The sequence below is a fragment of the Colossoma macropomum genome, unplaced genomic scaffold (genome assembly GCF_904425465.1).
Source record: "Colossoma macropomum unplaced genomic scaffold, Colossoma_macropomum, whole genome shotgun sequence".
Classification (NCBI taxonomy): domain Eukaryota; kingdom Metazoa; phylum Chordata; class Actinopteri; order Characiformes; family Serrasalmidae; genus Colossoma; species Colossoma macropomum.
The window spans coordinates 5,318,701-5,346,200 of NW_023494800.1; the positions used below are offsets into that span (position 1 = coordinate 5,318,701).

General features: G+C 41.7%; 1 protein-coding gene across 3 annotated transcripts in view; it reads left to right on the top strand.

Annotated features, from left to right (window-relative positions):
• ctif (CBP80/20-dependent translation initiation factor) overlaps positions 1–27,500 on the top strand; it is a 197,290-nt gene that overhangs the window by 123,490 nt on the left and 46,300 nt on the right. For 2 of the 3 annotated variants that reach the window (XM_036587477.1, XM_036587479.1), the window contains 3 exons: positions 4,683–4,751; positions 22,711–23,152; positions 25,441–25,740. In XM_036587477.1, the coding sequence (XP_036443370.1) occupies positions 4,683–4,751; positions 22,711–23,152; positions 25,441–25,740 (811 nt within the window). The remainder of the gene's footprint in view (positions 1–4,682; positions 4,752–22,710; positions 23,153–25,440; positions 25,741–27,500) is intronic. The other variant, XM_036587478.1, reaches the window with a different exon arrangement.

Genomic DNA, 27,500 nt, shown 5'->3' on the forward strand with positions numbered 1-27,500 from the left:
ATGCACAGCCTCTTGTAATGTATTGCTTTAATAACATATTAGTCTTCGCTTGACATGTTTGGAGAACGACAGAATTTTAAAGATTTCTTAAAGCTATTCTGATTTAATTATTAAGGTAGTATATGGACAAAATGTTACATTTCAACGATATTTGCATACTGCATACTGCGGTCACTGTGTGGCTTGTAATTAAACGTAGTAAAATAATTATGTTGTTGCTTGTGTTAAAATTGATCTGCCCTGGTTAAAGATGGCTCTGCAGTATTTGAGCAGTGTTATTTCCATGTCATAAATCATGTGAAAGCCTGACGCCCACAGAGAGCGCATAGGAAATGTCAGAGATCGAACAGGATAATTATAGAGCATGATGTTCTTTTTCATTTGACCTTATTTGATATTTGGACCTTTTAATTACAGGTTATAGAGGTTAACATGTCGCATGTCCGAAAGTTTCTTCTGGAATGAAGGGTATTCATAGCTTCAGCTCATCCCAAAGGTACTGGATGGAGCTCCATCACTCCAGAGAACACAGTTCCACTGCTCCACAGCCCAATGCTGGGGGGCTTTATACCCCTCTAGCAGACGCTTGGCGTTGGGCATGGCAACCTTATGCTCATGTACAGCTGCTCCAGAGTGTCCCATTCTATTGGTCAGTGCTTTTCTATGGAGATTGTACAAACTGAGTGCACAGTTGAACACCTGTGTCAGCAATGAGTGACCTTAAAGTAGTTAAATTCACTAATTTGAAGGACTGGACACTTCTGAATTTTTTTTTTGGATGCGCAATATCAGAATCATATTTACTTTAACAAAAGATATTGATATCAGACAGATGTTTAGATTTGATCGATATTTCAAACCGATATTTGGTGTATTTGAAATGTTTAGGTGATGCTGGATCACTGTGCTAAACTAAAAGTCTCCAGAGGTAAACATATTTCTCTGTAAAGCTAACCCAGGTAGATTTAGGCCCAGTCCCATTTCTTTCTTTTATCCCTTCCCCTTGTTTTCGAGTGTCACCTTCCCTCTTGCAACTGAGTTACAGGGTAGTGGTTGAAATCTTCTCCTCTGAAATGGGACCCTCAAATAAAAAGAGCATCACTTCATTAACAGCTACCAGCGCTGCTCTGTAGGGCGACCCTGCCAGTCTGCAGTGGCAGCAGAGGAGGGTAAAGTTCAGCTCCTCACTGCTGGGCTTTAGTTACATTTAGGGCATCATATGCCTTCAAAGAGGGGGGCAATTATTTATTATCACCCCCCCCTAATTCTTCAGTGATATGAAGCTGAAGTCAGATATTCACCAGCTTCTTGTTCAAATTTTCCCTTTCCTCCTTAAATAGAGCAGCAGTTGAGGCGCCAGAATGTAACTGCTGCACCGTTTAAGGTGGAACGGGAAATTTAGCTAGGTAGCTACCGAGACATCAGTACAGTACTAGCGATTTTTAATGCTTGTTATAAAGAAAAGGACCTTAATACACTGAAATGACATTAAACTAAGATAAAACAGTGGTTATCGTGATTTTTAACAGAGAAAATTCTCATACTTGTGGGTTTCTTTGGCCGCCTGTTCTGACATCTTGCTAGTTTTTCTTTTTTTCTCAAACACTCTGTTTGGAGTGTTGCTCTGAAAAACCTCTGTTTGGAGGGCCATGTAGCCCCAACACTTCACCCTACCCTCTATCTCAACAAGAATCAGGACACCCTACCCCTAGACGTGAACACACAAAACGGAGGGCTGAGGGCTCAGTGGTAGGGGCGAGGGGTGAAATGGGATTGGGCCTTAGTCCTAGTTTCTACATATTGCGTTACATTGCACATGAAAAATATCAGATATTTGAATCGGCGTACGGTCCCCAAGTGGGTGCGTTCCTAATGTTATAATGTATTATAAATATGAATAGGAAACGACATGTTATGCAGACCTAACCCAGAATACATTATTGTGATGTTAGTTCATGTGTGTATGTTTGTGTGGTACTACATACAAGGCGTGTGTGTGTGGAACTGGCTGCCACATGCCTGCTGTTCTGACCACCTGTTTTACATTTTTCCGCCTGCATCTACAACCACTGACCAGTAGAACCCTGCACACTTCATACACACACACACACACACACACACACACCGCTGAGCACACACACACTGCGAGTGTGTAACAGCAGATGGGCGAGCTGTAGAACACACAGGGATCAAAACACACACAGTCTGAATCTTAACTGAGATGCTCTGTTACACCACCTGCTTTAGAACACACACATTCTACTAAACATAACCTGTAAAGTTACGAACAGGTAGGTTTAAGTAAGGTTCTGTTATGAGCAGTTAGGTTTAATTAAGGTTCTGTTATGAACAGAGAAGTACGGTTCCGTTATGAACAGGTAGGTTTAATTAAGGTTCTATTATGAACGGGTAGGTTTAATTAAGGTTCTGTGATGAACAGAGAAGTAAGGTTCTTTTATGAACAAGTAGGTTTAATGAAGGTTCCATTATGAACAAGTAAGTCTAATGAAGGTTCTGTTGTGACCAGGTAGGTTTAATGAAGGTTCCATTGTGAACAGGTAGATGTAATGAAGGTTCCGTTATGAACAGGTGGGTTTAATGAAGTTTCCATTATGAACAAGTAAGTCTAATGAAGGTTCCGTTGTGAACAGGTAGGTTTAATGAAGGTTCCGTTGTGAACAGGTAGGGTTAATGAAGGTTCCGTTGTGAACAGGTAGGTTCAATGAAGGTTCCGTTGTGAACAGGTAGGTTCAATGAAGGTTCCGTTGTGAACAGGTAGGTTTATTGAAGGTTCCGTTGTGAACAGGTAGGTCTAATGAAGGTTCCGTTGTGAACAGGTAGGCCTAATGAAGGTTCCGTTGTGAACAGGTAGGCCTAATGAAGGTTCCGTTGTGAACAGGTAGGCCTAATGAAGGTTCCGTTGTGAACAGGTAGGCCTAATGAAGGTTCCGTTGTGAACAGGTAGGCCTAATGAAGGTTCCGTTGTGAACAGGTAGGTCTAATGAAGGTTCCGTTGTGAACAGGTAGGCCTAATGAAGGTTCCGTTGTGAACAGGTAGGCCTAATGAAGGTTCCGTTGTGAACAGGTAGGCCTAATGAAGGTTCCGTTGTGAACAGGTGAGCGCTGGTGCTGTGTATTTTCCGGGTTCTGCTCTGTCTTGCTGTGTTTTGCTCCACTGAAGACTCATCGATCACTCAGAATGGAGAAAATGAAAACAGTGAAGGGAGACGACCTCAGAACCGAAAAGGTCATCAGCACCCTGAAGACGGTGGTTGTCACAGCAACGGCAGCAGCTGATGTTTTGCATGTGTTTCTCCTCAGCGCGACCGTAGTTGCCATAGTACTTCATAGTTGCCATGACATTCCATACCTGCCGTAGAACCTCCTGTAGATCAGACCTCACGCCTGCAGCTGAAATCGCTCCTCGTTTAACTCACATTCACTGTGGAGGACCTTAAAGCTGTTACTCCATAACTCAGAGCCACAGAGGGAACGATTTCAGCTTCAGCTGCAGCCTCAGCACCATGAACTGAGTTCAGAGTTCACCGCCTTTTCTTTCCTTTCCTTTTCTTTCCTTTCCTTTTCTTTCCTTTCCTTTTCTTTTCTTTTTTCTTTTCTTTCCTTTCCTTTCCTTTTCTTTTCTTTTCTTTCCTTTCCTTTTCTTTTCTTTTTTCTTTTCTTTCCTTTCCTTTCCTTTTCTTTTTTCTTTTCTTTCCTTTCCTTTCCTTTTCTTTTTTCTTTTCTTTTCTTTCCTTTTCTTTTCTTTCTCCTTTTCTTTTTTCTTTTCTTTTACCTTTTCTTTTTTCTTTTCTTTTTCCTTTCCTTTTTTTTTCTTTTTCCTTTATTTTCCTTTTCTTTTTTCTTTTCCCTGTTCTTTTTTCCTTTTTCCTTTTCTCTTTCCTTTTCTTTTCTATCTACTCATTTCTTTTCTATTGTCTTTTCATCATTTTTTTTGCTGTTTTTTCATTTTTGTTTTCGTCTCTTTGTTTTTGTCTTCTCTTCATTTATTCTTTTGTCTTTTTCCATCTTAATTTTTCTTTTCTCCTTTTCTTTCTTTCTTTCCCTCCTTTCTATTGTCTTCTCTTCATTTTTTGCTCTTTTCATTTTTATTTTTTTTCTCTTCTTTTCATTTTCTTCTTTTCTCTTTTTCCCCCTCTTCATTTTTCTTTTCTCTTCTTATCCTTTTGCGTCTTTCCCTCATTACTTTTCATCTCTTTTTACTCTTTTTATTTTTTTCTATTCCCTCTTCATTTTCCTTCTTGTCTTCTCCTTCTCTATTGTCTTCTCTTCATTTTTTGCTTTTTTATTTTTGATTTCCTCTCTTCATTTGTGTTCTTTTATTTGTTTCTCTTCATTTTTTCTCTTTTTTCCCCTGATCATTTTTCTTCTCTCCTCTTCTCCTCTGTTTTTATCATTTCCTCTCTCTTAGATACATCTACTTTTTCTTTCTAATCGTTCATCCTTTCTTCCTTTTAACCCCTTAAACTTTAGCACTTTAGTATGTCTCTCCTTCATAACTTACTATTAGTTTCATAGTAATAACCAGTTGATAGTACATATTTCGAATACTGATTATATTAATAGCTGCATAATGATCCTGTTTTTTTTAAGGGGTTAAACTCCATCCTTCCTTTCACTCATCCATCCCTCATTCACACACGTCCTCACTCTCATGCTTGTAGACCCGCCGAGCCACTGCAGGACCAGCTGACCGTGCTGCTGCCCGCCGAGGGGAAACGGCAAGTGTCCAGGTCAGTGTCTCAAATGGGTCCCCTTCCAACACTCCACAGTACCCTCCTCCCTTTTCTCCCCCCCATCCTCCCTTCTTCTGCCGCTTCCCTAAATCAAAGTCTTTATTGACAAAATGCAAGAACAGCTCTAATGAACGAGGGATGAGATGCTGGTTCAGAGTGTTGGATTTGGGCCCTAGTGAGGGTAAAAAGGTGGAGGGCACTAAAGAGAAAGGGGATAAGAATTTGGAAGTGGACCGAGGGAGATCCAGGCTGAACAAATGAAACTCCATGTAAAGACACTGTAAGTATGCTGGAAGACATTTCTACAGTGTTAGGCTGTTCTGAGGGTGTTATTGTTTGCTGTCCCGTGTGGTCCAGAGGAGGGTGGGTTCCCCTTTTGAGTCTTGGTTCCTCTCAAGGTTTCTTCCTCCTGCTCTTAGGGGGTTTTTCCTTGCCACTGTCATCACTGGCGACGCTCATGGGGGCTCGGACCCGGATATTTTTTTATAAAGTTGCTTTGCGATGATGCCTGTTGTAATAAGCGCCATATAAATGACTTGACTTCACTTGACTAACTGGGGTTTAGAAGCAGAGTGGATGCTATGGAGTTACTGATAAATAATACTCAATAATTATTGTTAAGAAATCATTCTGAAGATGGATGTTTGGGATCCAACTTTAGCTATTAGAGCTAGCTTACCTTTCAAAAAACAAAAAAGTTCTGTATGGAAACAGAAATAATGTCATTAAGGTTAAACTGGATTTTGAAAAGTAGGGGGATGTGGGGGGGATCCTTCCCTTACCCACAAAGGGGTTCTTTCACAGCAGCTGTTACACGGTTGGAGAAGCTTTCAGAAAGTCTATATGTAAATATAGAAAGTAGGTAGGTTTCATGTTGTCTTTAAAAACAAAATTTAAGTTTAATAAACGTTTTTTAGTACAAATTCTAAGAGTTTTACAACTTTTATAAAATGTAGAAATATGTTTCTCATTTTTGGGTGAGGGGGTGGGGTTATCTATATGTCAAAAAGATTCTGAAGGCCAATTTATAGTCCAGTCCCCAAGTGTCACTTAACAGATGTCGCAGCGCTGTAGGCTTAGATATTCCTGCACCAACAACAAAAGTTCGGAATAGAACATCATCTGTAGTTTCTACGAAAACTTGAATGACAGCACAGCTAATGAAACACTGTACAAAACCCCAATTTTAGGCTTCATTCTCAATCTGGCTGAGTCTGTGCTGGTCGGCTCTAGTCTGCAGATTTTTGGGTCAGTCGGAGTCACAGTTGGAGAGTCGCGACGTGCGTGAGCGGCGCAGACTCAGGTTATTGGCCTCCCAATCGCGTTTCAGACCAGTCAGAGTTAATCAAACGTTCGATTTTTTCGACCCGACTCTGAGCGAAATCTAATGTAAACTGGTCAACAGCTCAATCTGAACAGATTCCTGCAACAGCCAATGAAAACTAAGAGTGCAAAAGAAGAAAATACAGCACGTAAACAAAGAGAAATGGTGAAAAGTCTCTCACGTGTGGAGCGAAGCTTTTTAATTAGCTGAGTTTAAGGCACAATCGAGCTTATATACAATTAAAACTCCAAAAATACCAAACTGATCACATTTTTAAATTCACCTAAACATGTTTACCTGCTGCTTCTTTACTGTGTCAGTGCAAATGGCAGAGGAAACAGCAGTAGCAGCTCCACATTTGTTTATTTGCGTCTCCTAGTAATTGGAAAACGCGAGAGTTCACGAGAGTTTGCACGAGTTTGCGTGAGTTCAGTGAGCTCCATTCGGTTCAGCAGCAGCTGAAAAGTTCAGTAATGTGTGATCCCTAATCGTTTAGTGTGTGATCCCCAATATTCCAGTCGCCCAAAAAAAAATCTCCAAAAACCAGTCTAAAAGTGTGAGATGCCCAGTCTTTTATAATCTGTTAAGACTTTAAGTCGTGTAGTGAACCCAAGGCTTTAGTCTGAAAGTGCAGTGCAGGTATAAAGTGTGTTTTTAACTTGGGACAACTTTCTAAATGAACTGCAGCCGTGGAAAGGTATGGAAATTAAAACAGATCATCTTATGAATGTATTATGATACTAGTTTTGAATAGCTGGCAACCCGTTCTGTTTCTGCGGGGTATGAGTGGCGTTGCCGTGCGACTGCTAGAGCTCAGACGCGCTGCCCGTTCACACATACAGCAGTGGAGCGGCAAGAAGGTAAACACAGCCGCACACCATGACCAACAGAGACAACATCTGCGCCCTGTCAGATTTTTTGATGTACGCGATAAAGTCTGCGACGCCCTAACAGACACAGATTTTTTCTCTTTTACATCATTTTTTGGTCGAGTGACACTTAATGCCTGGACTATAAATTGGCCTTTATCACTCTTGATAGATTGGGTGTCATTTTTTAGCATTGCTAGCCAGCTACACCACTAGCTACTGCAGCACGGCTGAAGGCATTTCCCGACGACCCTTTCCTTTGTCGTTTTGCGACATGTTGCCTCCAGCTATATCGATAAAGTCAACCTACTAGGCGACAGTGAAAGAGAAAGACAAGCAGCGGTGAAAATCTTCAGATCCTAATGAAAAATGAAAAGTGTGCTGTTGTTTCTCAGTTGGCTGAACAGGATTTCTACCAACACTCTGTAAAGCTTGTGTTTGAGAGAGTGTGTGGGGACACTTCAGTATACTTGGTAAGCACACAGGACAGACTATTTTATGTGGACCCAGTTCCTTTGTGTTAAAACTATACACACCCATCGCTGTTATTTATTTTTATGTATGTTGCCTTGTTTGCACAACAGAAGACAAACTGGCAGAATATCAAAAGGATATACTTCGCTTCTCACGAGATGAAGAGGGAACAGAGGGTTTCTCCGCCTCATTCAGGAGCTGAAATTTTATGAGCTTTGTCACGCACAGATCAGATAACTCGGTTTGAGCTTCAGAGATGCAGCTCCACATGAGACGAAACAAAACAAACAGCCGGAATGTTTTAAGTGCAGATAAGATCTCCTTCGCGCCTCACAGAATGGGCAAACAGTGGACAGGCTGCTTTGCATTTTGTAAAAATAAAAGTAGTGTGAAGAGCTCAGTACATTCAGAAGCTGAAGATTTGTGTGCTCCACCTGTATAAGGTTGATGTTTGAAGTCCAGTTTGAGCTGCTGGTTGCTGGTGAAAGTTTGCAAAAATCATCCAAACAGGCGAATAAAACTGTGCCATCTGAGAAATTGCGTTAATTGTTCAAGATATTATTAGTTATACACATGCTCTAATTAATATATCATCATCCAAATAAATCACACTAATAAATTGCTCTCAGTGTGTAAAGGCCTTTAAGAGTCCTTGGGCAAGACTCCTAACTCTAACTCATATTTCCTCTGTAATATGATTAAAATCGTAAATTTTAAGAAGATGCCATAAATGTAAACATAACATGCACGTGCATGCACACACGTATATGGCCTACTAAACATGCTGAAGCTTGTGTGCAAACACTGTCAAGTCAAAGTTTATTTATATAGTGCTTTTTACAACAGACGTTGTGACAAGGCAGCTTTGCAGAAAAATCCAGGTCCGAGCCCCCATGAGCGTCACCAGTGGTGACGGTGGCAAGGAAAAGTCCCTAAATGCAAGAGGACGAAACCTTGAGAGGAACCAAGACTCAAAAGGGGAACCCGTCCTCCTCTGGTCGACACTGGATAGCAAACAATAACACAAGCAACATGAACAGAGAATAAGGTTTTAACATTAGTATAAAATATTAAAATATAGAAAAGGGGAAACAGGTGAAGCAGTGGTTATAATTAGATAGTTTAAGTCTGTGCAGCAGCAGCAGAATCATCAGGAGGGTCAGTTCATGCAGGTGAGGTTTGCACAGCGTTGTACAGCAGGAAGCTCCATGGTGGTCAAACCGGTCCAGAAGGCTGGTGAGCAGTGGGCACCTGATCAAGACAGATAAAGCAACAGCATCAGACCGCATAGGATGGGCAGCTGTTCAACTCAGTCACACACAGTCAGTCAGTTCAGTAAAGAGAGGCTGATTACAGTTTACAGTGTTAACAGAGAGAAGTATTGACTCCGACAGGTCGAGCTATTACAGCCTCACTAAAAGGGAGAGCCAGAAGGTAACAGAGACATCAGGCTCCCTGAAATGTCAGCACCCCTCCACACCACAGTCAACAAACCTGAGTGAGTGAGTGAGTGAGTGAGAGCAGCGGGACGACGGCACCACCGCTCCCAGTTTACCATAATACTCTATGTTCATGAACACCCAGATCTGCACCTTTTGTCTAAAGCCGGGGTTACACAACAACTTTATCCTGATTTTAGTCCTGATTCTCGGTCTGGCTGAGTCTGTGCTGGTCCGCTCTAGTCTGCAGATTTTTGGGTCAGTCAGAGTCAACAGTTGGGGAGAGAGTCGTGTGTGAGGGGTGCAGATTTACGGCCTCCTGATCGCGTTTCAAACCAGTCGGAGTTCATCAAACGTTTCTTTTGACCTGACTCTGAGTTTAATCGAGTGAAAACTGGTTAACGACTCAATCTGAACTCCACCAGCAGCCAATGAAAACTGAGGGCACGAAAGAAGAAAATACAGCAAGTAAACAAAGAGAAATTGCGAAAAGTCTCATGTGGAGCGAAGCTTTTTGAGCACAATTGAGTTTATGTACATTTAGAAGTCTTAACACCAAACTGATCACATTTTTAAATCCATGATCCTCACTTAAGCATCTTTACCTGCTGCTTTACTGCGTCAGCGCAAACGGCAGAGAAAACAGCAGCCGCAGCTCCACGTTTGTTTATTTGCGTCCCCTAGTAATGAGAGAACGCGAGAGTTCTTGACCTCACGTGAGTTCAGTGAGCTCCATTCGGTCCAGCAACAGCTTAAAAGTTGTAGTGTGTGACCCCTAATCGCTTTAGTGTATACTCCCCAATATTTCAGTCCCCCAAAAAAAACAGTCGGATAGTGTGAGACGCCCAGTCCTTTATAATCTGTTCAGACTTTAAAAGTCGTGTAGTGAAGGCTTAACAGGAAAAACTAAATACTGAAGGCTCATCTAAACGAGTAGGTTTTTAGCCTAGACTTACAGACCGAGGCTGTGTCTGAGTCCTGAACACTGACTGGAAGAGCAAGCTGGGGGGCTTCGGATGAAAAAGCTCTGCCCCCTGAGGTGACTTTATTAATTCTGTGTACTAATAGTAAGCCGGCACCTTGTGATCTAAATAGGCATGATGGTTCATAATAAGAGAGAAGTTCACTGTACTTTCACATTCTGCACTTACACTGCAGAACCACATGTACCGTCCAGAGATTGCAGTGCTTCTTTTCTGCCTGTTAGCAGCTCTCGAACCAGTCTGTACCGCAACATTGTAGAAGAGATGATGAGACCCACTCTCGCTCTTTATTCATAGACATGCTTAATATCCACTGAGTGCTGCTTTGTATCGGTGCAGTTCAAGTTTGCTGAGTCTTCTGTCTCTTGACTCATGTTTACTTCTTTTTGAATGTGTATAATGTACTCTGTTTACCTTTTATCGCACCCCTTGGAGGGTATTACTTAGTTCCGTCTTTAGTGCCTTGCGAAGTGTGTAATCATTTTGACCAGAAGTTCTTCTCACTTGAGAAGAAGTGTCTTTCTCTCTTTTGGGAACAAATTCAAGGACTTATTCTAATGGGCTCTTATTTTTTGGTGTGTGTGTGTGTGTGTGTGTGTGTGTGGTTCTTCCCATCAGTGATGTAAAACTACATTATGTTGAAGGTTGAAGAAGATGGTCAGGATTTGCAATGATTTTTTGTTTTTTTTTTCTGTTATCTTGGCCTCGGGACGTGAGCTATTGAATCAAAATGTCAAAGTTCAATGAAGTCTTACTGGAAGCACTCAAAAGAAAATGCAGCCTCTATCTTAAATCCTTTTTTCCCCTTCCAACATCACTTATTTTTTACTCTCTCTTTTTATTTCATTATTTTGTTCCCTCTTTCTTTTTCAGCTCTGACCTTCGTCCTTGCCTCGGGTTTATTAAAACTCTCTTGGAACTGAAGGTACACTTAGTCTTATCTGTGAGTTTTGTAAGCTTTACTGGCTCAGTTCAGCATCAGGAATAACTTGCTGATCTGAGGTCTTGTAACAAAATGATTTAAATATGTGTAGTATGAAAACTGAAGGTCTGATTCTGATGTCCGTACTTAAAGAAAAGGTCTTAAATTGACTCAGATGCAGAATTTTCATGCAGAAAACTATTTTTTAGGACTGTCAAGCAGTTAAGATTAATTACACTGTTTACCACAAATACCAGTGAGTGTATATATCATATATTACAAATGCAGTCGGGTGTTCCAGTTCTTCCATGATTGTAGCCTCTCTCTGTCATTCACTCAGCCGGTGGGTTCTGGTTACAATGGAGGGGAACTAGAGCTCCTCTTTGCTGTTGCTTGTTAATTAATCCATAGGTCTCCCGTGGACACGGTTCAGCTGGAGATACTGAAGGTGTCACTTTAAAAGCCATTTAAAAGCTATATTTGAATCAGAGGACTTCAGTTATGGATTCTATCATAGTAACATACACTATATGGACAAAAGTATTGGGACACACCTCTTAATCATTGAAATCAGGTGTTTCATTCAGTTCTGTTGCGACAGGTGTATAAAATCAAGCAACTAGCCATGCAGTCTGCCTTTGTAAACGTGTGAAAGAATGAATCTTTCTGAAGAGCACACTGAATTCGAGCATGGCACTGTAATAGGATGCCTAGATATTCCGTTATCAACTGTGAGTGGTATTATTGAAACGTAGAAGTGTTTAGGAATCACAACAACTCAGCATAAAAGTCACCAATGCTCTGCTGATCAATATCCGCAGAGTTCAAACCTCTTCTGGCACCAACATCAGCACAAAAAACTGTGCGAGGAGCTTCATGGCATGAGTTTCCATGGCCGAGCAGCTACTTGAAAGCACAATGCCAAGCGTCGGATGGAGTGGTGTAAAGCGCCACCACTGGACTCTGGAGCAGTGAAACGTATTCTGTGCAGTGACTAATCAGCTTCTCTATCTGTCAGTCTGATGGACATGTCTGGGTTTGGCGAATGCCAGGAGAACGTTACCTGCCTGACTGCACTGTGCCAGCTGTAAAGTTTGGTGGAGGAGGGGTGATGATATGGGGTTGTTTTTCAGGGGTTGGTCTAGAACCCTTAGATCCAGTGAAGGGAAATCTTAATGCTTCAGCACCAAGACATTTTGGACAATTCTATGCTTCCAACTTTGTGGGAACAGTTTGGGGAAGAACCTTCTCTGTTCCAGCATGACTGAGCCCCAGAGCACAAAGCAGCTCCATAAAGGCCTGACTGGGTGAGTTTGGTGTGGAAGAACTTGACTGGCCCTCACAGAGCCCTGATCTCGACCCCATCCAACACCTTTGGGATGAACTAGAACAGAGATTGCGAGCCAGACCCTCTCGTCCAACATCAGTGTCTGACCTCACAAATGCTCTTCTGGATGAATGTACAGAAATTCCCACATACACTCTTCAAAATCCTGTAGGAAGATTCCCAGAAGAGTGGAAGCTGTTAGAGCTGCAAAGGGGGGGATAAGTCCATATTAATGCCTATGGATTTAGAACAGGATTCATAAAAGCTCCTGTAGGTGTACTGTGTAGGTGTCCCAATACTTTTGTCCGTATAGTGTACATTGCGCTGCAGCTGGGCTTCAGCCTGCACTGGTCTGGATGTAACACGTCTTTGTTTTTTGAAGTTGTAAATGCGTGTATATCATAAACAAAGTCCCTGATGTGAGTTAAGCTTTTCCAAAGCAATTATTATGCATAAGAGACATCAAAGCTTTCCCCTGGTACCATTACCTGATTCGGTTCACCTCTGTGGAAAATTACCTTAATTATCATCACTGGACTGGCTGACTCTCTTGGCCTTCGTCTCTGCAGCTTCCCAGATTGAGCTTTGATACGTTGCCCATTGTGATGTTAAATTAATGAATGTATGTAATTTAAAAACGGATGATTTATTCTAAGAGTTTAATGTGGTGCCAGCAGCTTGTAAAGTTTGATCTCACGGCTAAAGGCCTGCAGCCAGGCTTTATTTTATTTACACTTTACATAACACGGCTGTCGGAACAAAACCTCGTATCTCCATTTTTGTCGTTTTTCAGTTTTTGACGTAATTTGAAAATGCCTCTTTCCCTTTGTGTTCAAATTTCATAATGAATGGACCAAATGAAATGGCTCAAAATGACTTGGGGGTATGTTTTTTCCTTCGGCTATAAATTTATCATTTTGGAGATACAAGGTTTTGTTCCGACAGCAGCGATATTTGTTTTCCCCCTTTATTGTTGGCTAATTATGCAGTGTATTCTGTTGATTTTTAAATCTACTCTCTCTCTCTGTGCTGTTTAGCCCTTGTCACACTCAGAAACTAGTACGTTACTGGCATACCTTTACCAATAACGTTCAGTCTTTGCATCATTCAAACTTGCAGCCTGTATGTAGTGTTTTACTGGGCTGAACACGGTTACGTTTACCATGAAAGTCCCGCTCAACAGGATGTCACGTCCTCAGCAAGTGTGATCAACAGTCCCTTTCTGAATCGTGTACTAAATACATGATTGCAGCATTTTTCATGGTGAAAGCTGAAACTCAAAATACAGAAATTTACAGAAATGCTCTGCTTTGCCGGCTGGGCAGCATTGGTTTGGCACAATAGCAGCCATGCATGCGTGATATGCCCCTTTAGTCATGTACTAAATACTCTGATGTAACGTTTTTCACTCACAAAACTAAAAACTCCACTGTAAAACAGCAGGAGTTGATAAATTTCTCAAATTTCTCTGTAATGTATTGTCTTGTGTTCACACAAGTCCAGCCAAGTCAAAAGTTTACTTATATAGCACTTTTTACAACAGGCACAAAGCAGCTTTACGGAAAAATCTGGGTCTGAGCGTCAACAGTGGCGACAGTGGCAAGAAAAACTCAAGAGGACGCAAGAGGAAGAAACCTAGAGAGAGACCAAGACTCAAAGGGGGAACCCGTCCTCCTCTGGTCGACACCAGATAGCAAACAGTAACACACGAGCAGCGTGAGCAGAGAATAGGTTTTTAATGTCATAATGAAATATTAAAATACAGAAAGGGGGAGAAACAGGCTGTGATTCAGTAGTTTGAAATAGCCCCCTCTGTAATTTCCTTACATTGTAGAATTGTAGAAGGACCCTTGCAGGTAATTTACCATATCAGTCTTACTGCTATTAACTCCTCCCTGTTTACCGTCTAAGCTTTGGTCCTGTCGTCAGGAGATCGCAAGAGATCCTTGGTGATGCCACAGCCATAGGATGGTCCTCTGTCTCCCTCATCGCTCTAATGTAACAGAACTGGCAGTGAATGTGAAGTGTGTTGAGTTGATGTTACGTTAGTGGCAGTTAGTAAATATACGTCACGTGAGCCGGAGGAAGCATCTGCTTGCCTTGTATTGCATGATTTGAGGAGACCTGGCTTGTGGGTAGAACTGGTCATGACAAAAATGAGGGGAAAAAATTGGAGAAAATGGATTTGGTTGCTGGGAATTTGGTTGTATGTTTGCTGAAGATGGCACAGTATGACTTTTTCTTTTCTGAAACAGCTGCTGAAACCCTGAGTATTGACTGATACCAATACTGATCCAGTAGTTTTTCCTTAAAAAGTGCTAAACTTTAAAACGAGCTATTTCTTTTAAACTGATCTACCACTGCAGCAGCTCAAACACTCTACTACTCTACTGGAAGAAGTTAGCCAACAACACGACATGCGAAACTGCAGATCTTTATATTCAGTTACACCTAAACTTAGGCTACATGTGGCAACTGCTGTTGTCATGTGACCTACTTTTTTACATTATGATGCACTACAAGCTTTTCTTTGAAATTTCAGACTAGCAGTGCGTCCCAATTCAGGGGCTGGATGCGGTCTACGAAGGTGTGTCCTTCGAAGGACGCTTAGACCCGCGAAGGCTGTACCGAAATGAGACGGTGTGACCTACGGCGGATTTTCTGTTTGTGTCACAGCACCGCTGTTCCTGCCCTTACCGCTGCGTCACGAAACGCAACTCTTGCCAGTTCTTTTAAACTTCTTTAAAGATGAACTTCTTTAAAATTGCTCCCTAAAACAAAACGAAACATAAGCAGAAGTTTTGCTTCAAACCACATTTATTGGAATTTTTTAACATTTGTATCGTCAGCTATTCGAATCAGTTTAAACCCAATGCATTCATTGAAAAAATGCTGTGGTTGCTGCTGATATGTTGGCTGGCGAAGGATCCACTGTTGAATCCTTCGTTGCCGTGGAAAAGAAGGACACGTTTCTCGGCCGCATATGAAGGGGCCTTCGAAATTGGACAGACTGGTCGCGCCGCTGTGTCACAGTCGGCCTTCAGATGCCGCCTCTGAAGGACGCAGCCCCTGAAATGGGACACAGCTTAGATTTATTGCTGAATCAGGTCGATTTTTTTCCTCTGATATCCCGATTTTCTGCTGGTGTCGGCCTGATGCTGATACTGCATATCAGATCGGTGCTGTCCTTAATGTTTGCCTTTCTCATCACTTGCTTGTACACGTGAAATGTAATAAAGATTCGATCACTGGGCAAATTTTGCTGAAACTGAGCCTCGTACCAGCGCAGCTCAGTGTAGTTTTACAGGATCTAACAGTTAACACGGTTCTATGGAGTCCAGCGGCGCTCTGTTAGCATGCTAAGAGGGAACCGGAGTAGGGGGCTTGTGTGTAAAAAGCATCTGTGTAAAAGATGTTCTGCGCTGTCGTCAGGTCATCACGGGTTAACCGTCGTAAAGGAGGAAAATGTCACGGTCAGAGCCTGGATGTCTTATTTTCAGCCTGTCGTTCGGGCACTGCGCGTGCGTGCGGGTCTTTACGAGCAGGGAATACCTGCACTGCCCGAGCTACAAAGGTTAAGAGTGTTATTGGAAGCCGCAGCTCTCTGATTTCCCCCAAGAACGGCCCTTTGATGTGCTGCCTGTGTTAGTCACAGTATGTGTTCGCTGTACCGAAACTGAACGGCTCTTAAAACGCACACGTCACTGTCCCAGCGGCCGGGGCGTTTGGCCATGACCTGTGAACTTAAAGCGTTTGGGTTCAGTTCCAGGTGATCGTCCTGCAAAGTCACGCAACTCTGCATGGAGGTAGTTGATTTGATAAATACCAGGGCAGTGCAGATAGGAAAACTTAATAGCCGATAGGGATTTTTTGGGGGTAAATACAGATAATATCTGCTAATATCATTTTATATTTATATCTTAGATTTTAACGCTCCAGTAGTTTTACTTAAACAGTGCTTTACTGACAGATATGACTGTCGGTTCTCATTTATTAAATAGTTTTCTATTATCATGCTCATTTATAAAACTTAAAGAGAAATTTGGGCGAAATTTATTAATTTAAATAAAAATATTGTATACTTACTGCTTTTTTGTTTCTGTTTATTACCCTCTAATTTTCTAGCTTTTCATTTGTTTTCTGCACATAATTTTTTTGTCTGTTATGTTATTCACATGCTAAAATTTGAATGCATTTTATATGTATTTTAAAGGATTTAAAGGATTTTGCAGTGCAGGGATCAAAACAAACGATGCTTATTATTTGCATGTTGTCTACAATGTTATATCGATAATATCAGGCAGCAATATCAGATTTAGCGTAATATCGACTGATATTTTTGGCCAACCAATATATCGTTCAGGCCCTAATAATTATGCCGTTTTTGCTAATCACCCATGTTAATCACCATTCATTAGATAAATATACAAGATAAATATACCCAAAGGACTAGCACAGAGCTGTTTTGTATTAACTAAACCTTTTGGTATTTTTTGTTACTTAATTGAAAAGTAATAATCCAAAGAATTAATAATGAAAGGTTTAACCAAACTTCTGACCGTCAGTGTGAATGACAGTGTAATTATAGGCAACATCTGAATGAGGTGCTTACTAAAGCAGTGAGCCACGAGAGGCTGTGCATTACTGTGATTTTATCTCAGGAAAGGTGTTCTTAATGCCTAAAACTCTCTTCCCTGTGGTAAAATCGAAGTAGCGCACAGCCTCAAGTGGCTTATTGCTTTTATGAAATGGTGGCCAACATAAATATGATGAAAATACACAATTTTCCAGAAAATGATGTTATTATTATTAATAATAATGGACATAAACAAGTATTCCACCAAGAAATTTAGTTCCTTTAGGGTACGGTATCGTTGCCAAGCAACCATGGACGCTGAATGAGAGAATGTTTGGTCACCCCCTGTGTATGTATATATATATTTTTTACTTTTTGTCGTATAAGAATGAACATGTGATATCACAGCACTGTTTAATTAAAAAACCTTCGCTTTATAAGTGCAGTAAAACTGTATCCACTTACACTGTTTTGTGTCTGTGCTGTTATCCGGTGTTGACCAGAGGAGGATGGGTTCCCCTTTTGAGTCTGGTTCCTCTCAAGGTTTCTTCCTCCTGTTGAGGGAGTTTTTCCTTGCTACTGTCGCCAAGGCTTGCTCACCGGGGCGTGGACCCGGATTCTCTGTAAAGCTGCTTTGTGACAACATCTGTTGTAAAAGGCGCTATATAAATAAATTTGACTTGACTTTTGTCAGCAAATTACCACCACGAGTCTTATTTAGCACCAATCCAGCAGTGCCCTCTTCTCACGCTGGGGATGAATCTCAAATGGCTCCCTGCTCCCTTCATAGTGCACTACGTAGGAATTTAAATACTGGATCCTGCAGCCCAGCAGAGCAAAATACAGCTCAGAAACAGTCATTTTGGCCTCAGACACGTCCACACTCGATAAATGATGCACTATTTGGCTGTAGAGGCTAGAATTTCTAAACTTGCATAGCACACTGTTTAGGGAATACACAGCCGTTCGGGATTCAGTCAGGGTTTTACGGTACTTCTGACTGAAATACTAACATTTGAAGTGTGTAAGACATTCAAGAGGCATTTTTAGGCTTTTATACTGCCATTTTACAGTTAATCACACCGTAAGTACTTTAATTCAAGCCTGTGATATTGATGATGGAGTTGTTTAGGCTGTTGGCTCTTTTAGCCTGTTAGCTGGCTGACCAGCCTAGTTCTAGAGAAGTTGCCAGCCCCTCAGTTTTTTAGGGCCTGAAAATATAGTGACTGGATATTCATTTCGTTATAACTTAATTTTTAATGCTCTGCAGCTTTTCCAGTCTTTTTTTTTTTGATCTTCTACAGCTCTGTTCATCATTCTGGACACATTTCATTTATAGCTTTCTAGAGTCCAGCTAATTAATTGAAAGCTGTGAGTTTGTGCAGGATGAGCAGAATCATGTTATATCTTTATCTCCAACAAAAAGCATTAATTGAAAACATTGATTCCAAACCTTTAAGTTAATGTAACTTAAATAATTTATCAAGAATTAATCAAGAATTGTTTTCTCAACGTAAAGAGCGGCTGAAGTTTTCAAGTGATGTAAAACTGAAAACTGAGAGTGGAGAGGTTCTGTTATGACAGTGACTCTATGTACTTTGTACTCAACCAGTGACGAGCATACATTTGCAGTCTGTCACTCTAGCATTCAGTGCAGTGAGGCCTATAACACATAGAGTCAGTTGATCTACCCGCCCCGCCACCCCCCGTCTCTCTGGACGGCTGGCTGGATCCAGCTGATATTGCTGCAGAATGCTGGCTTGGTAAAAATAGCCCTGCAGAACAGTAGGCTGGAGCGGCAGCCTGCAGGCCCCTCGTGTAGCCATAGACTCGTGTTTATGTGTGCTGGATGAATGTAGGTCAGCCACGGCTGAGTGGGAGCGCTTTAATGGCACAGACTTGGCCACGGCCTCTCCGGCTGGCTCTAAACCCTGGAGATGAGTGGGCAGCAAAGCTGCAAAGCACAGGAGCGCTCCCTCGACCTCTTCAGCTTTGGGAAAAACTCACACTAAAAGGCAAGCGGTCAGTGAGTCTCACAGACAAGACACAGCTATAGAAATATCCGTCTGCTCTAGAGCTGCTTGAGGGATCTTACAGGACTTGCTTTTGAGAAATTCTCTGCTCTGAATTCTGGAAAAATGACCTGCTTATGTTCATAAATATTCTACTTAACCTTAAAAAGTTGGACACCTGCTCATTCAGCATTTCCTCTGAAATCAGCCTCTACTCTTCTGGGAAGGCTTTACACTAGATGTTGAACATTGCTGTGAGGATTTGATTGAGCAGGGTCAGGTACTGATGTTGGATGGTCAGTTCTGGATCACTCCAACTCATCCCAAAGGTATTGGATGGAGCTCCTTCACTCCAGAGAACACAGTTCCACTGCTCCACAGCCCAGTGCTGGGGGGCTTTAGAGCCCTCTAGCTGACACTTGGTATTGGGGATGGTGACCTTAGGTTCAGCTGCTCCAGAACACCTGTGTCAGCAGTGGTGACCCCAAAGTAGCTTAAATTACTCATTAGAAGGGTTGTCTGGATACTTTTGGACATTGTTGAACATGTTCTCACAGAGAGAATCAGGAAAGCTGAACAGATGTGATATTAAGAGTGGTGTTAATCTCTACCTCACAGTGGAACATCAAGGTCAAGGTTTCCACATCTGCTGTAGATGTGTTGCTGTTTATGTACATGCTGATGCACAGTCAAATCACATTGTATTTGACCTATTTCTCCATACCACCAACTGTTCTCCAACACTTAAGTGGTAATAATAATGATGATAATAATAATGTGAGTGGTATTTATATAGTATGTATGAACATTTCAGGCAAAATTTAATATTCAAAGTAGGGCTGGGCGATAAAACGATAACGATAATTATCGCGATATAACTTTTCCTCGATAGAGCGATACGACATGTTCGATAAATGTTCGATATAATACACCGCTCTCACACTCCCACGTTCAGCGAAAGCCTTGGTGGCGTTTTCTACTGCAAGGAAAGCGACACTACTCTGCTGTCGCCAGGAGAGGGCGCACTTCCAAGTTTTTCTACATGATTAGAGAGGGAGGGGGCCACGAGTAAGATGAGTCTTTAGCAACGGCTGAAACACGGAGTTATACATTCCCTGTTTGAGTGGAGCGACCGGCGATCTGCTCTCCTGTGACCGAGTGTGAGTGACGAGGTCAGTGGTGTAACTGTACTGTCCTACAGCGAACTCACCTCTTTCTGTACATCCTAACCAGCTTTAGCAGCGTTAAATCACAATCCTCACAACTACAGCGCTGTTACAGCGCTCGGACAGTCATATTTAAGTATGGGTGCATTCCCAAGCAACGAAAGTGAAAGAAAGAAGTGGGTTCATGTAAATTACAGCCCTGATTTAAACGACAGTAAACTGAGGAAGCTGTGAGGCATTGAAGAGCGGGAGAGCGCTAGCTTTCCAGGCTAGCTGTTTTTTTAGCAGCTGGCTAACTTAAAGCAGCGCTTCGTCACTGAACGACACGGCGAATTAATGATACTGTAGATCAAACACGACACAAAAGCACCGCTTTCAGTTTAAACGTACCTAAAAGGAGGACTCTGTTTGTCTGGTGTTGATATTTTGCGGCTAGCTACCCCTAACATCGGCCGTCCCCCAATATCGGCCACTTGCGCGCATTGCGCAATTCCTCTCTCTCTCTCCGCCAATTGCTCAGGCGAAATTCAAAACACATAAGCTTGCACCTTACAAGGGCATCTAAACTTTATTCTAGCAAAAAATCATATCTGAAAACAATATTTAAGTATCACTAATGACGTTGTAATTCTGCGTATACAAAACCGTATGGAACACACAGCTCATTTCCATTCCGCGATGGATATTCGTCTGTGTAGAAAGTTAGCTTATCGGTTAGCTTTCTCTTCTCTGAGGTAAAAAAAAAAGTTTGCCGCCATCGTGGTGTTACGTATATGGCGTAAGGGTGCCCACAGAGGACAAACCTAACCTCATTGTGAAGCACTGTAAGGCATTTAGTCCGGTAGGAATGATGCGTAAACGCGATTTCTCATTTGACTGGCACAACCAGGCGCGCAGCAAAGAGCTGTGCTCCATACTTAGATAAACAAGCAAATCAAGCTGAATAATGAAATAATACAATAACATCACATTTTACTAACGAATATATACATATATTTTATGTTTTTTGCAATTTTATACGCTGAATTTTAGGCTGAAAGATGAGTTACGGAAAACCGGAAGTGAGGTGGCCGATATTGGGGGATCCCCATCATTCTAGCGATACCAGTGTCAAAGTAGACAAAAACATTATTATTGAAAAAACTGTTTTCTCATCATGTCAAATGAGTCTTGGACATTAATCTACACACGTATCTCTCCCGAAAAACATTGATTTGGGTGAGTAAAGTGCTTTCATTTATTTACAGTTAGCTTAGATTCCCGATGTTTTGTTGTGAGGTGGCCGATAACAGGGGTACTTACGCTACAATTGAATATCCAGTCGTCTAGCTGGTGTCTGAATCCTGTGATGTCATGTGTAGCGGGGTAGCCGAGCGCTCGGCACCAGCTAAAATAATCTGTTTTCTTTCTTAAATTATGACTATTACAAAACAGCCATGCTTTTCCAGCTGGTAAAAACAGCTCAGCAGACACTCTCTCCCACTCTCCCATCACAGATCTGTGAAATGTTCCACTGGTTGGTGAGTGTTTGTCGAGTTCCGACCATAAAGGATAGTTTAAAACAGCAGTTAACCACCCAGGAGCAAAAATCAGCCTTCAAACTTGAAAGAAATAATGATTTGACATTTATCGCGATATGAATCGATATCGAACAATATAAATTTTGTTTATCGTGATAACATTTTTGGCCATATCGTCCAGCTCTAATTCAAAGCATTATTTAAAACACATTCACCAAGCCCCTCATCTCCCGTGACCACCAGCAGATACTGTATATGTTTTATGCACCTGAGAAAATCAGCTTTAAAAAGCTGTTTTTTCTGAGCAGCAGGCATTTATGTGCTCAGAAATAGTAATATTAGAATAAAAGCTCATACAGTCATATGAAAAAGTCCCAGTACAGTTAAATGTTTTGTTGATTTTCTTAGTTAATTTTTCTCTACAGGGAACCAACTTATATATAACCTTTACTGCCTTTACATATTAATATTAATGCAATAAGTAGTGTTTTTATTCAGTTCAGTTCAAAGTTTGTTTAATAGCATTTATTTAAATGTATTTAAACTTAGAATTACATTGAGAGGAAATCCACATTTTCAATATAGACAAGTTAAAGCAAATAAAACAAACCTAAGTTATTGGTAACATAGATATGAAACTGAAAAAAATGTAATAAAAAAAGGAATAAAATGAAAAAATGAATAGAATAGTAAAACTTCGCTGTCCAATAAAAAACATATATCTCCAAAAAAGTAACTTTACAGGAGAATGAAAAGACCTTCCCAACTTTTAATTTAAGTTAATGTAAAGATGTTTCATTCCAGCTGAATTTGGAGCGTTTCTATAGGTCCAGTCATCATGACATTTTAAAACAATATGAAGGACAAATGCAATATTCAAATGATGTAATAAACTAAAAATGGATAAAAATGGAGATACGTTTTTTTCTTTCTACATCAACGAGATGCATATATGTCAGTGTGTTCACTTACACAGTGTGTTCACAGCGCCCAAATCTCTCTGTGGAGCAGTATTTATCATCCAATTCCTGATTTAGTTAAACAGTCATTCATTAAAGTAAATCAGGTGCAGCAATTGCAGGGGTTACTGAGGAAAAATCTGGAACCTTAAGTGGGTTCTTCTGAGTTTTGTGTGTGGCGTCTATTCACCCCAGAAGTCAGCAACACGAAACGCAGTGAAACACATTGAAATAAATGTAATTTTACACCCAAAGTGCCTTTTTTCAAAAACCTGAATAAGTAACTGACCCTAAGATATCAACCTGTATAAGCTCATCCATCTCTAGTTACAGATAACCCAGTCTGCAGTTACCGAAGCCTAATTTCTGCCTACTTCACTTCCAGGAGACAACAGCGCCCCCCTGGCGGAGGAGGCGGAGGAGGGAAATCCCACAATCCTCAGCAGCAGCAGCAGCTGCCACAACAGCAACAGCAGCAACAGCAGCCACTCAATCAAACGCAACAACTCGGCCCCGACCACCAATCCGAAGGAAGCAATGTAAAGCACGGGGGGCGGGGCTACCAGCAGGGCCGCGGGTCGCATCATGGCTACAGCCAGAACCGCCGCTGGCACCAACACCACAAACAGCAGGCCAACTCAGGCCCGGGCTCTCGCAACACCAAAGAGGCGGAGAGCGTGAGAGGAGAAGAGCAGGAGCACGGGACGGAGAGAGGGAAGGACGGACCCGCAGGAGAGAACAGCAGAAAGGAGGGCAAGACGGAGGGAGGAAAAGTCAGCCTGCTGCAGTCCTCCAAAGAGAGGCTGAGGAGGAGGCTGAAGGAGAAGGTGAGGAAGTTTACAAAACTCGCAAAGACCCTGTTTACACACAGTTATTTCGTGTATCGGGATGGTAGCCTGTTACATTGTTAACCACATGCACACTTACAGACCTAATTCCAAACAAGTTCAACAAGGTCAGCAGGTAAAATGTAAATAAAAACAGAAAGCAGAGACTTATACAGCGTCTATCTCTAGTCTTCTAGCATGCAAGTTAGGCTTTTCTCAAAGAAAAAAAAAACAATTTAAAAGGTGGACTTTACAGGTTTTTAATTGAAAACAGTGCAGAAAAGATATTTAACATTTTACCTTATCAACTTTCACCATCTACATTCCATAACATTATTAAAGATTGACAGTATCCATAGAAATCTCTGTGTGGCGCTGCTTTAAAAACTGACATCGTTCTGTAATGAATAGAATCACATGTTCTCAGAATACTTCAGACGACCCTTGTCAGTAAACTCAGTTTGTCGCTGCATCTCCAAATGCAAGTTAAGACTCTACTCTGTAAAGCCGAAGCCATATATCAACAACGTCTAGAAACACCGCCGACTTCTCTGGGCTAAAGCTCATCTGAGATGGACTGATGCAAAGTGGAAATTATTAAATATATTTATTAAATTGTGCAAATAGTGGTTATTTTTAAATGTCATTTTAAGGGACTCAAACTGTGCAAGCACAACAAAATTTGTAACAAAAAAAAAAATAACAAAACATAAAAGAACCATCTTAATTAATGATATTCTTTTAAGAATAGCAAGCAGCTTCCTTAAAGCTCATAAGCAACGCTCACTTTAAATAATGTGCAAGCATGACCTCCTTATATTAAGAATTAAGAAATTATATTAAGAAAAGCGCAAAGGTCTTTACAGGTTTCTTAAAAGGAACACAAGCCTATTTACTGTTTCAGGCTTGAGAGATGCCCTCTGACAGGTAACAACATTCCCAGCACTGAGTACTCGCTCATTTTCTTCACGTTGTTTCACTCATTGCTCCCATTCCACTGGGTGTTTGTGTCGTAAGTGCTGGAACAGATTTGTCGTACTGCTACATTTGGTAAACTTGCACTTTACATGAATTTGTCCAACATATGACTTTTCAAATCTGTACCAATTTTTTCTTTCTTTGGTACGAGCTCACTCCTCTGCGAAGCGCCGCCTGCCTCCATCTTGGAGTGTTTGTGTGTGTTTTCTCCGTGCACGGCTGAGGTCAGCGCACAGGCCCGTGAGAGGTGGCGTTTTTTTCAAAGATGCGTTTCTCGTTCGTCTTGAAAATTTGAATAGTTTTTGTTGGTATTTTAATTGAAGTATAAGCAATGTAAACTTGTACAATCTCGATTGTCTCATTTTCTAACATCGTGTGAAAACGTCAATTCAAATTAACCAAATTAATCAGCACTATCTACAGTACGCTGTTAGGCACAGCAGTGACTGAAACAGTCGTGTGCAAAAGTTTTGGCACCCTGGAGAAGTGACAGGTTGTGTTGCTTTTCCAAGTGAAAATGAGTTAAAACATCCTCTACACAGAACACACGTCTGCACATTTTAATGCACAAATATTGTTTGTTTGCACAAAATGTGGCCTGTGCAAAATTCCACATTTTATTTATTTATTTATTTATTTTTCAGTATGTTAAACTCAGCACATGAATAGAAACTGTGCACTAAAATTTGCAAATAAAATGTTGCGTTTAAGTTCCCTGCAGAGGATGTGCTTACCTTTTTTCACTTTACATTAAATTAAATTAACAAAACATGTAATTTGACCAGGGGTGCCCAAATGTTGGCAGATGACTGTAGAAGGATAACTGCCCTAGAGGCAGCAACGATGAAGACATTACCCCGTGCGGTTAGCCAGAACAAATAATTAAGGGTCCTAAGAGACAAACTTACCTGTATAATATTAAACAAAAAACATATGAAATATACAAATGGACAGCAGATAGCAATGTGTCATACAGTGTCAGAAACCACATAAGTCTATTAGAGATACTGAACACGTCCACGTTTTAAGACGAGTGTGTGCTGATGTAGGCATGCTGTTAGCACAATGCTAATTGGTGGCAGTTAGCCTTGTAGCTCCAGTGCAAAATAAAGAAGCAAACTTCATACACCAGACATGTGACCGCTGATGGACTGCAGTCAGGGTAGAAAGAGGAAATGGTTTTATTTTCATTTTTCACCCGATTATCACTTTAAATGCTGTCAATTCCATGTGTGATTTAACTCTGGAGTGTTGAGTTTGTACGCTGAAGACTCATTGAACAGTTTTATTCTGTGTCGTCTGATTGGCAGGAGGACATTCCGCTGGCCACGATGGGTCCGCAGAGGAACCGCATGGACAAGCTGCTAGAGATCCTGAACAGCATGAGGAGTAACAGCAGCGGAGTGGAGGGCCAGCTCACCTCCTTCATGGAGGAGGCTCAGAACTCTGCCGACTCCGAGGAGACGCTCACCGAGATCGTACAGACCATTTACAGAAAAGCCGTCAGCGACCGCAGCTTCGCCGCCACCGCCGCAAAACTCTGCGACAGGATGGCTCTGTTCATGGTGGAGGGAACCAAGTTCCGCTCACTGCTGCTCAACATGTTACAGGTGTGTTTACAGAGACCATCAGCACAGAGACGCTACAGCACTGGACTGTGTCGTCGTCGACGATATCGAGCTCATAAAGCTGTTTAATGCTTCTGTATTTATTTTATCATTCGTCCTCAACACATCCAACACCAGCTCTTCTCTCACATCTCATCTCCCTCATTTTCCTCGTTTTCTTGCTTATCTATCTTATTATCTCTCTATTTCTCTCTGCCTTTCCCTCAGCACACGCTTTCTTTCCCTCACATCTCTCTCACAATTTCGCTCACCTCTCTTTGTTCATGGTCTGCTCTTCTCTCTCTCTCTCTCTCTCTCTCATCTCCCTCCTCTTCTTCTTTCTTTGTCTGTTCTTTCTCTGTTTCTCTCTTTCTTTCTCTCCTCTCTCGCATTCCTCGTCTGATTTTTTTTTTTTGATCTGCTCTTTCTTTCTCTTTCTCTTGCTCTCTTTTTTTTTCTCTTTCTCGACTTCCCTCATTGATTTGCTTCATTTTCTTTTACTCTTCCTTACTCTCTCTCTCTCTCTCTCATTCGATCCTTATTTCCCCTTTTCCCTCTTATCTCGCTCTCTTCATGCTGTATTTCCCCTTTTCCTCACCTCACTTTCTTTCTTTCTCTATTCTCTTATATCTCTCTCCTTTTCCCCTCATCTCTCTCTCTCTCTCTTTTGTTGCTGTACTCTCCCTCTCCCTCATCTCACATACTATCTCTCTCTCTCTCTCTCTCTCTCTCTCTCCTCTTCGATTTTTCTTTCCCCTTTTCCCTCTTATCCCTCTCATTTCTTGTACTCTCCCTTTCTCTCATCTCTCTCTCTCTCTCTCTCTCTCTCTCTCTGTCTCTCTCTCTCTCTTCTTGCTATTCTCTCTCTCTCTCTCTCTCTCTCTCTCTCTCTCTCTCTTTCTCCTTCTCATACTTGCTATTAGTGGCTTTTTATATATATATAAAAAAAAAAAAAAATTAAATCTTCATTAACACTGCGCACACTTTAGTGTGTGATGTATAAAAGAGCGTGTGTGTGCGTGTGTGTGCGTGTGTGTGTGTGTGTGTGCGCGTGGGTGTGTGCGCGTGGGTGGAGGGAGTTATTCTGGTGTAAGCACGTGCGCCATATGTTACTGATAGCACCTATTCTTTGCCAGAGCTGCAGTCCTGGTGTGTTTATCCTTCTGTTTTACTCATGTTTAGCTCCTGCAGCATAAGTGCATTAACTAATGGACCTTTCTCTCAGTCACTGCGTCGTCACATCCGGCTGTAAACAGTAGCGTTATCGAACTTCCGCCTGCACCATTTAACAGAGCGGCAGTAGAGGGTCTCCGGTTTTCCGTATACCTCAAAAATCATCCTTCGGCCTCAGCTCGGTTAATAGAAGGGCAGTTTGAGTGTCTGGTAGCTCCTCTAACATGAGCGGAAAGGCTAGTCTGACATGGCCAAAGCTCATCGCGCAAAACTCTGTATGAATCTGCGCGTCTGCCGCCGTGGGCTGTTTTACCGCTGTGCGGTACCGCGTGCATCCCAGGTCTGAAAGCGCATCTCCGCATCAAAGCAGCTGCATTTAGACGGCGGAATGCATTCCGCAAAAATCTGCATCGGAACCGTGAGGAATTTGCCTGAGACGGGTTTTCCAAAGCGGAGAAGAAGCAGAGCGGATTATTATGTTCAACACCACATCACACATTCCTAAACAGATCTGCACTCACTGCGCTTTATTTTGGAGGAAATGTCCACCAGGTTTTCCTACTCAGTCCATGTAAACATTAGCAACATTA